Source organism: Heptranchias perlo, unplaced genomic scaffold, assembly GCF_035084215.1.
Source record: "Heptranchias perlo isolate sHepPer1 unplaced genomic scaffold, sHepPer1.hap1 HAP1_SCAFFOLD_53, whole genome shotgun sequence".
Classification (NCBI taxonomy): domain Eukaryota; kingdom Metazoa; phylum Chordata; class Chondrichthyes; order Hexanchiformes; family Hexanchidae; genus Heptranchias; species Heptranchias perlo.
The window spans coordinates 1220709-1232325 of NW_027139548.1; the positions used below are offsets into that span (position 1 = coordinate 1220709).

Here is an 11617-nt window from a genome sequence, read left to right on the forward strand (position 1 = left end):
GCTTTTATCCCCGCTCTCGGGCCTCGGTCTGCTGCTGCTTTTATCCCCGCTCTCGGGCCTCGGTCTGCTGCTGCTTTTATCCCCGCTCTCGGGCCTCGGTCTGCTGCTGCTTTTATCCCCGCTCTCGGGCCTCGGTCTGCTGCTGCTTTAATCCCCAATCTCGGGCCTCGATCTGCTGCTGCTTGTATCCACGCTCTCGGGCCTCGGTCTGCTGCTGCTTTTATCACCGCTCTCGGACCTCGGTCTGCGGCTGCTTTTATCCGCAATCTCGGTCCAATGCTGCTGTTCAGTTCCGCTGCCGTTCTGCGGGAAAAAAATTAGGAAAACAAGGCAAAGCAGCATCTCCTTCCCGCACTGCACCGAACTTCGACAATTATCAAACTCTCAAATTGTTCACTCCGTACCCGCTACTTGACACGAATGTTCCCCTTTCACACTCAATTGCAATAATGGCTCTTTGTTCTCGTGCGCTTCCATCAGGAAGTTAAACGTCATGATAACAGACAGGAGCTGAGAATGAGCATTACTTCACTCTCGCATATAATTGTTAATGAACTTTCAGGAACCTGCTCTAATTCCGCTGCAGGATCCCTGCTGATGCTGCTGTTGCCCCGGTGAACCCCACAAGTAATACTGCAGTTACCTTCAACAGGTTTTATTTTCCTTCATTTTATTTTATTTCATATCATTGCCCAACATCAACCATTTTTCAGATTACCAGAACGGAGGACATTAAAAATGCAGAGAATGATTTGAAATTTCGCTTTAGTTATGAGAAAAATCTTTGGTTTGATTTAATTTTATCTAATTTTTAACTAATCTGGGAATCAGTGACCATGCAGATTTCAGTAGAGTTTTCAGTTCTTCTCTGAATTTCCTCTGGGTAGCTGCATAAATACACGTATTTGTGCAGCAACTCAAATACGCGAGCAGTTTTCCGCTTTCAGTGGCGATATATCCAGGGTCTGAATAATCACCTTGGTAATAAACGGTGCCCGAAATCTTGGTGGTAGCAAAACTCACGGCAGATGTTATCCACAACAGTATAAAACTGCCCGATATAGTGAAGAGTAAAATGATGGATCTCCTTCGGTTCTCCATCTCTGGGTCACTCTGATTGTTGGTGCTGTGACCCCGGAGTTCTCTGCGGGCCCGATTGGCCACTAAAATTCTTCTCACGGTCAAAGAATTAAACAGGGCTATGCAAGTAAAGGGAAGCAATGGTACTGACAGAGTCTGGATCCAGCTGTACACTTCCCATGCAGGTAATGTAAAAACGTCCACCTTTGGCCAGCATCCCCACTGCACATTGTTAATTATTCGTTCAGGTTCATATGAAAACAACATAGGAACTCCCTTCAAATAAGCCAGCACAGTGACCGTTCCGATAACCACGATTGCCGTTCTCTTTGTCCAATACTTCCCTTTAAACTCTTGAAAGCAAATCGACACAAATCGGTCAAATGAAAACGAGACTGTAAACCATACCGACATATCAATTATGACAAAATAAACGTACAGAAGGAATTTACAAACGTCAGTGTAGGACAGGAATGAATATGGAAAGTGATAATTGAAGATCTGATGGACTATTACGTTGAAGATGATGACCAGTAGATCTGCTGTTGCCATGGCCACCATGTAGACAGAGACACATTTGGAAAGGCCGCAATTTCCTCGGGAGAGAATCACAATTGTCACTAAATTTGCTGTAAGAAAGAGGGAGAAGAGGAAAGTTACTGGGGACACTCACGTGAAATCTCACTGTATATTTTTGAAATGTTCAGTTGTCTTGCTCCTTACGGTGATGTACACGGGCTCCTTTTTAACGGAGAATGTTAAAAAGAAAGAAAACATTCCACAGAAAAAATAGAGCGATAAAAATCGCTGGTCCGAGATTTCCAAGAAGTGTCTGGAAACGGGGAGCACCTGGAGAATGAGGATTGGGGGAGGGAAGCGGGTGACCTTGTTGATTTTTGAAAGTCAATAAGTAACCAGATTCTCTGTCATCCATCCAGATCTATATTTCGGTGCAGCGTTGAGCGCTGAGCTCACACCGCCATGAAGGTTTCATCACGGATTCCACCCATCCAAATTTCTCAGTTATCCCCTGAATTGGTGCAACTAATTTCTCCACGCACTCCGCCCAGGCGATGGTTAACCTCAGATTGTAAAGAACAAAATCTACCCCGGAATATCCCAGAGGACGCTGCAGGAGAGCAGAGTGTCACCTGGAGAAACCCGCAAAGGTTCTTTCCAGCAGGAGGCATCAGATGTGGTTGAAACAAATGTTTCACAAAGTATCTTTTAAAGTCACCTGTTGGATGGAAATGTCTTTAATCCAAGTAATTACCCACATTAAGCAGAGTGATCATAGAATCACAGACCCACACACCGATACAGCATAGATGCAGGCCATTCAGCCCATCGTGCTGTTCGTAATTAAATTGGTGCAATGCAATCAGGCAACACAATCTTTCGTGAGCTGCCTGCTGTGCAATAGAAGGGCGTCACCCGCCCTCCTGAAGTCAAGCGAGAAAATACGTGCACCCATTGTCTCCGATTTATCGACGAGAATAGCGTCTTGCCTGTAGCCCGGACTCGTTGGTAAATAACTGAAATGTATTACTTTTTCCCAGCGACTCTGTGATTTTACAATGTGGTTATTATCGGGAATCTGTAACATTATGAAACAGGCACCAAAGCGGTCACATAGTCAACAGCTATTAAACATTAGGATACAATGTCTTACCCGGAACACCAACGAATGCCAGAATAGGGTAGTAAATATCTTTTATCAGTAGAATTGCTGCCCGTCCCATTTTTGGAAGAGCAGGTGAATTCCGTCCAGCTTTATGGTTCACACTGACGAATATCCGAGATCCATAACTGCTCCCACTTTATAGATCAATCAGTGCCCCGGTGAGAAAAAACATGTTACATAAACTTCACATTAGTTACAGTCACTTAACAAATAAGGGGAGATCTTATGATTAAGCGCACCCGGCAGTGCCAATCGGGAAATAATGTACTTCCATCCTTGAAATTCGCTCCAAAAAGTTAATGAACGGAAAGTAACCCCAAAGGGAATGTGCTCGTTCTGAGATCCCTGTGGGTCCTTATAATAATTCGTTGAAATCTTCCCACTTCTATTATAAAATTAAAATTGTTTTTTAATGTGATTTTCACCGGTGTTGATTCGTCTCCAACATGACTGGTGGTGACCCTACTCTAACATTAATTATGGTGATCCTGGTCTAACATCACTGGTGGTGATCCGACTCTAACATTCTCCGGCATTGGACCATGAGGCACCAGACACGACAAAGGCAAACCAAGCCCAGTCGACCCTGCAAAGTCCTGCTCACGAACCTCAGGTGACTTTTGCCAAAATTGGGAGAGCTGTCCCACAGACTAGTGAAGCAACAGCCTGACATAGCCATATTCACAGAATCATACCTTTCAGCCAACGTCCCAGACTCTTCCATCACCATCCCTCGGTAAGTCCTGTCCCACCGGCAGGACAGAACCACCAGAGGTGGCAGTACGGTGATATACATTCAGGATGGAGTGGCCCTGGGAGTCCTCAACATTGACTCTGGACCCCATGAAATCTCAAGGCATCAGGTCAAACATGGGCAAGGAAATCTCCTGCTGATTACCACCTACCGCTCTCCCTCAGCTGATGAATCAGTCCACCTCCATGTTGAGCAAAAGTTGGAGGAAGCACTGAGGGTAGCAAAGGCACAGAATATACTCTGAGTGGGGAACTTCAATGTCCATCACCAAGAGTGGCTCGGTAGCACCACTACTGACCGAGCTGGCCGAGTCCTGAAGGACGCAGCTGCTAGACTGGGCCTGCGGCAGGTGGTGAGCGAACCAACCCGAGGGGAAAACTTATTTGACCTCGTCCTTACTCATCTACCTGAGGCAAAGGAATCTGTCCATGACAGTATTGGTAGGAGTGATCACCGCACAGTACTCGTGGAGATGAAGTCCCATATTCGAACTGAGGACACCATCCTACGTGTTGTGTGGCACTGTCATCGTGCTAAATGGGATAGATTCAGAACAGATCCAACAGCTCAAAACTCGGTATCCGTGAGGCGCTCTGGGCCATCAGCAGCAGCAGAATTATATTCCAGCACAATCTGTAACCTCATGGCCCGGGATAATCCTCACTCTACCAGAACCAACAAGCCAGGCGATCAACCCTGGTTCAATGAGGAGTGCAGAAGAGCATGACAGGAGCAGCACCAGGCGTACCTAAAAATCAGGCGCCAACCTGGTGAAGCAACAACTCAGGACTACATGCATGCTAAACAGTGGAAACAACATGCTATAGACAGAGCTAAGCGATTCAACAAACAACGGATCAGATCAAAGCTCTGCAGTCCTGCCACATCCAGTCGTGAATGGCGGTGGACAATTAAACAACTAACGGGAGGAGGAGGCTCTGCAAACATCCCCATCCTCAATGTTGGCGGAGTCCAGCACATGAGTGCAAAAGACAAGGCTGAAGCGTTTACCACAATCCTCAGCCAGAAGTGCCGAGTGGATGGCCCATTTCGGCCTCTTCCCGATATCCCGACTTTCACAGAAGCAGGTCTTCAGCCAATTCGATTCACTCCACGTGATATCAAGAAACGGCTGAATGCACTGGACACAGCAAAGGCTATGGGCCCCGACAACATCCCGGCTGCAGCACTGAACAATTGTGCTCCAGAACTAGCTGCGCCTCTACTCAAGCTGTTCCAGTACAGCTACAACACCGGCATCTGCCCGGTAATGTGGAAAATTGCCCAGATATGTCCAGTTCACAAAAGGCAGGACAAATCCAACCTGGGCAATTACCGCCCCATCAGTCTGCTCTCAATCATCAGCAAAGTGATGGAAGGTGTCGTCGACAGTGCTATCATGTGACACTTACTCACCAATCACCTGCTCACAGATGCTCAGTTTGCGTTCCGCCAGGACCACTCGGCTCCAGATATTATAGACTTGGTCCAAACATGGACAAAAGAGCTGAATTGCAGAGGTGAGGTGAGAGAGATTGCCATTGAAATCAAGGCAGCATTTGACCGAGTGTGGCACCAAGGAACCCAAGTAAAATTGAAGTCAATGGAAATCATGAGGAAAACTCTCCAGTGGCTGGAATCACACCGAGCACAAGGAAGATGGCAGTGGCTGTTGGAGGGCAATCATCTCAGCCTCAGGACATTGCTGCAGGAGTTCCTCAGGGCAGTGTCTAAGGCCCAACCATCTTCAGCTGCTTCATCAATGAACTTCCCTCCATCATAAGGTCAGAAATGGGGATGTTCGCTGATGACTGCACAGTGTTCAGTTCCATTTGCAACCCCTCAGATAATTAAACAGTCCGTGCCCGCATTCAGCAAGACCTGGACAACATCCAGGCTTGGGCTCATAAGTGGCAAGTTATATTTACGCCAGTCAATTGCCAGGCAATGTCTATCTCCAACAAGAGAATGTCTAACCACCTGCCCTTGACATTCAATGGCATTACCATCGCCGAATCACCTACATCAAAATCCTGGGGTCATCATTGACCACAAACTTAATGGACCAGCCATATAAATACTGTGGCTGCAAGAGCAGGTCAGAGGTTGGGTATTCTGCGGCGAGTGACTCACCTCCTGACTCCCCAAGCCTTTCCACCATCGACAAGGCACAAGTCTGGAGTACTCTACATTTGCCTGGATGATTGCAGCTCCAACACACTCAAGAAGCTCGACACCATCCAGGAAAAAGCAGCCCACTTGATTGGCACCCCATCCACCACCCTAAACTTTCACTCCCTTCACCACCGGCGCACTGAGGCTGCAGTGTGTACCATCCACAGGATGCACTGCAGCAAATCGCTGAGGCGTCTTCGACGGCAACTCCCAAACCCGCGACCTCTACGATCTAGAAGGACAACAGCAGCAGGAACATGGGAACAACAATATCTGCACCTTCCCATCCAAGTCACGCATCGTCCCGACTTGGAAATATATCACCGTTCCTTCATCGTCGCTAGATCACAATCCTGTAACTCCCTTCCTATCAGCACTTTGGGAGAACATTTATCATATGTTCTCAACGGTTCAAGAAGGCGGCTCAGCACAACCTTCTCAAGGGCAATTATGTATGGGCAATAAATGCTAGCCTTACCAGCGACGCCCACATCCCATGAACGAATAAAAAAAACCTGCCGATCTGAGTTGGTACCAGGCCTGCGAGAGTGCATGCTCCAAGATTCTTCTGATGCACTAGAGACCTTGGTGCATGAGGTGGATAGAAGGAGCGACAGCCTATATCTGCAGAACGGGGGGCTGGGGGCGGAGGTGCAAGAGGCCCTCCAGTCATATATCCAAAAGGCAGCGGGTGGCAGTGCGGGACAAAGTCAATGTCAGTCACACAGCATCATGAACATGGATGCCGTACAGGTGGAACATCAATGCTTTGACATAATTGGGCAAGGTGAGTGAGGTCAACAGTCAACTGGCGTCAAAGTGCACAAAGGATTGGGAGAGAGGGATAGCACTACCGTCAGAAATTGTACAGTATTGGATGGGATGAAACTAAGAGAGGATACGAGAAGGTCCAGGAAACGTTCAGAGTGCGTGTGCACCTTTCCTATGTGACGTGCGCCAGACGCCATCTTGGAACCATGGAAATATGCAGCACATAAGGGGGCCATTCGGCCCATCGTGTCCATCGCCGACTCGAAGGTGCCCATTCTAATCCCACCTTCCAGCACCCGGTCCGTAGCCCTGCAACTTACAGCACTTTAGGTGCAGGTTCAGGTATATTTGAAAAGAGTTGAGGGTCCCTGCCTCTACCACAAATTCGGGCAGCGCATTCCAGACACCCACCACCCTCTCAGTAAAAAAGGTTTTTCCTCATGTCCCCTATAATCCTTCCGCCATTCAGCTGAAATCTATGACCTCTAGTTCTGAACTCTCTGCTAGGGGAAACAGCTACTTCCTGTCTACTCTATCTGGGCCCCTCATAATTTTGAAAACCTCAATCAAGTCTCCCCTCAGACTCCTCTGCTCCAAGGAAAACAACCACAGACTATCCAATCTCTCCTCGTAGCTGCAATTTTCAAGCCCTGGTAACATTCCTGTAAATCATGTCTGCACTCCCTCCATAGCAATTGCACCCTTCCAGAAATGTGGTGACCAGAACTGCGCACAATACTCCAGCTGTGGCCTTACCAGTGTTTTGTACAGTCCCATCATTACATCCCTGCTTTTGTATTCTATACCTCGGCTAATAACGGAGATCATTCCGTATGCCTTCTTCACGACCTTATCTATCTGTACTGCCACGTCCAGGGACCTGTGCATATGCACTCCAAGGTATCTCACTTCCTCTACCCCCCTCAATATATTCCCATCTGCTGCGTTTTCCGTTTTACTGTTTGCCCTCCCGAAGTGCATTACCTCACACCTCTCCGGATTGAACTCCATTTGCCAATTTTCCGCCCACTCCACCAACCCATTGATATCTTCTTGGAGTCCACACGTATCCTCTTCACTATCAACTCCACGGCCAATTTTTGTGTCGTCTGCAAATTTGCCAATCATGCCCCCCACATTCAAGTCCAAATCATTAAGATATATGACAAACAGCACGGGACCCAACACTGAGCCCTGTGGCACACCACTGGACACGGATTTCCACTCGCAAAGACATCCATCGACTGTTACCATTTGTTTCCTGCTACTGAGCCAATTTTGGATCCAATTCGCCACATTTCCCTTTATCCAATGGGCTTTTACCTTCCTGACCAATCTGCCATGTTGGAACTTGTCAAATGCCTTACTAAAATCCATGTAGACAACATCCACTGCACTACCCTCATCAATCCTCCTTGTCACTTCCTCAAAAAATTAAATCAGACTTGTAAGGCATGACCTTCCCTGAACAAATCCATGTTGACTATCCCTGATTAAACCATGCCTTTCCAAGTTACAGTTTATCCTATCTCTCAGCATTGATTCAAATGGTTTGCCCACCACCGAGGTAAGACTGATCGGCCTACAATTGTTCGGCTTTCCCTTGTACCCTTTTTAAACAATGGTACTACGTTTGCAGTCTTCCAGTCCTCCGGTACCTCCCCTGTATCTAGTGAGGATTGGAAAATGAGTCGCGATTTCCTCCCTGGCTTCCTTCAATAGTCTAGGAAACAATCCATCCGGCCCTGGTGACTTATCAACTTTTAAGGATTCCAGTCCCTCTAGTACTTCCTCTCTCGTTATGTGTACCTTATCCAATAATTAAGACCTCTGGCCTGAATCATCCCTTTCTCTTGTGATTACAGAGAGAAAATATTCATTTAAAGCCCGACCCACATCCTCTGCTTCTGCACACAAGTTACCCTTATCATTCCTAATAGGCCCTACCATTTCCTTAGATATCCTCTTGTTCTTAATGTACTGATAAAATATATTTGGGTTTTCATTAATCTTACTGGCTAATATATTTTCATGCCCTCTATTTGCTTTCCTTATTTCCTTTTTTACGTCATCCCTGTCCTTTCTCTACTCCTCGAGGCTTTCTGCACTATTGAGATTTCTGTGACAATCATACGCCTTCTTTATCTGTCTCATCTTGCCCCGTATACTTCTGGACAACCAAGGTCTCTAAATTTGGCAGTCCCACCCTTTTTCTTTGAGGGGACGTGTCTGCATTTAACCCGTAGAATTTCACTTTTTAGTGCCTCTCACTGGCTTGCCACTGATTTCTCCTCAAGTAGATGTGTCCAGTCCACTTCTGCCAAATCACGAAAAAGAGTTACACAGGAAAGGAAGAGGTTCACTGTAAATTCCACCACCTGAATAACAGTCACACAGGGCAGGAAGAGTTCAGTGTAAGTTCCCTCACACGAATAACAGTCACACAGGGCAGGAAGAGTTCAGTGTAAGTTCCCTCACACGAATAACAGTCACACAGGGCAGGAAGAGTTCAGTGTAAGTTCCACCACCTGAATAACAGTTACACAGGGCAGGAAGAGTTCAGTGTAAGTTCCATCACCAGAATAACAGTCACACTGGGCAGGAAGAGTTCAGTGTAAGTTCCCTCACACGAATAACAGTCACACAGGGCAGGAAGAGTTCAGTGTAAGTTCCATCACCAGAATAACAGTTACACAGGGCAGGAAGAGTTCAGTGTAAGTTCCCTCACACGAATAACAGTTACACAGGGCAGGAAGAGTTCAGTGTAAGTTCCACCACCTGAATAACAGTTACACAGGGCAGGAAGAGTTCAGTGTGAGTTCCCTCACACGAATAACAGTTACACAGGGCAGGAAGAGTTCAGTGTAAGTTCCACCACCTGAATAACAGTTACACAGGGCAGGAAGAGTTCAGTGTAAGTTCCATCACCAGAATAACAGTCACACAGGGCAGGAAGAGTTCAGTGTAAGTTCCCTCACACGAATAACAGTCACACTGGGCAGGAAGAGTTCAGTGTAAGTTCCCTCACACGAATAACAGTCACACAGGGCAGGAAGAGTTCAGTGTAAGTTCCCTCACACGAATAACAGTTACACAGGGCAGGAAGAGTTCAGTGTAAGTTCCATCACCAGAATAACAGTCACACAGATCAGGATGAGGTACAATGTCCTGACAACAAGTCGAGATAAGTCAAAGCACTCTTCCAAATTCACTTCCTCCATCACTCATACAGACTTTAATCCCGTTCTAACAAAACATACTCTTTCTCTGTCCACACTTGGGTGTGAGGGAAACTCTCTTATCAAAGTGGCCAGCACTGCTAACACTCAACAGCACTCTGGAAAATCATACTGCCTTCAACAAGGCGGTCTGCTTATCTTTAAGGAGACTTCACGTACCACAGGGGTCGGTGCTGGGTCCCCAACTCTTTACAATCTATATTAACGATTTGTGGGAGGGGATCGAGTGCAACATATCAAAATTTGCAGATGATACAAAGATGGGAGGGAAAGTAGAGAGTGAGGAGGATATAAAAAACATACAAGGGGATATCGACAGGCTGGGTGAATGGGCGGAGATTTGGCAGATGCAATACAATATTGGTAAATGTGAGGTTATGCACTTTGGCAGGAAAAATCAGAGAGCAAGTTATTATCTTAATGGTGAGAAACTGGAAAGTACTGCAGTACAAAGGGATCTGTGGGTTCTGGTGCAAGAAAATCAAAAAGTTAGTGTGCAGGTGCAGCAGGTGATCAAGAAGGCCAACAGAATGTTGGCTTTTATTGATAGGGGGATAGAATATAAAAACAAGGAGGTAGTGCTGTAGTTATATGAGGTCTTGGTGAGACCGCACCTGGAATACTGCATACAGTTTTGGTGTCCACACTTAAGAAAAGACATACTTGCTCTCGAGGCAGTACAAAGAAGGTTCACTCAGTTAATCCCGGGGATGAAGTGGTGGACATATGAGGAGAGGTTGAGTATTTTGGTACTCTACTCATTGGAGTTCAGAAGAATGAGTGGCTATCTTATTAAATCATATAAAATTGTGAAGGGGCTTGATCAGGTGGATGCGGTAAGGATGTTCCCAAAGATGGGGGAAACTAGAACTCGGGGGCATAATCTTCGAATAAGGGGCTGCTCTTGCAAAACTGTGATGAGGAGAAACTTCTTCACTCAGGGGGTAGTTGGTCTGTGGAATTTGCTGCCTCAGGAAATGTGGAAGCTACATCATTTGATAAATTTAAAACAGAAATAGACTGTTTCCTCGAAGTAAAGGGAATTAGGGGTTATGGGGAGCGGGCAGGAAATTGGACATGAAGCTGAGTTCGGATCGGTCAAGGTCCTGTGGGTGGCGGAGAGGGCCCAGGGGCTGAGTGGCCGGGTCCTGCCTCTACTTCTTGTGTTCTTTAGATTTGTGGTTCGGATCAGATCAGCCATGATCTTATTGAATGGCGGAGCAGGCTCGAGGGGCCGATTGGCCTACTCCTGCTCCTATTTCTTCTGTTCTTATGTTCACCGAACAGGACAATTCACCTCGATCTCTCATCATCGTGGGATGCCTGTGTTCATATGGGGCAAGTGTCCAAGTCACTCACCTGCCGACAACATTCTCTTATCTCCCTCCAAAGGAAATGTTTACCCACATCCAGCGTAAGAGGAATTCAACTGGGGAGCATGAGAACTGTTGCAGAATACTATGAGTCCACAGTACAGGGGTTGCTGAGCACCAACACTGATAACCCTGAGTCCACAGTGCAGGGGGTGTCGAGCACCAACACTGATAACCCTGAGTCCACAGTACAGGGGGTGTGGAGCACCGACACTGATAACCCAGAGTCCACAGTACAGGGGGTGTGGAGCACCGACACTGATAACCCTGAGTCCACAGTACAGGGGGTGTGGAGCACCAACACTGATAACCCTGAGTCCACAGTACAGGGGGTGTGGAGCACCGACACTGATAACCCTGAGTCCACAGTACAGGGGGTGTGGAGCACCAACACTGATAACCCAGAGTCCACAGTACAGGGGGTGTCGAGCACCAACACTGATAACCCTGAGTCCACAGTACAGGGGGTGTGGAGCACCAACACTGATAACTCTGAGTCCACAGTACAGGAGGTGTGGAGCACCAACACTGATAACCCTGA

General features: G+C 47.0%; 1 protein-coding gene across 1 annotated transcript; it reads right to left on the minus strand.

Moving 5' to 3' along the window:
• Nucleotides 1-804: 804 nt before the first annotated feature.
• On the minus strand, nt 805-11075 carry LOC137315009 (probable G-protein coupled receptor 139). Its single transcript, XM_067979966.1, has 2 exons — nt 11063-11075; nt 805-1709 (listed from the first exon to the last, which is right to left on the minus strand). The coding sequence occupies exons 1-2, from the start codon at nt 11073-11075 to the stop codon at nt 805-807; spliced, it is 918 nt and encodes a 305-aa protein (XP_067836067.1).
• Between the last annotated feature and the right edge of the window lie 542 nt (nt 11076-11617).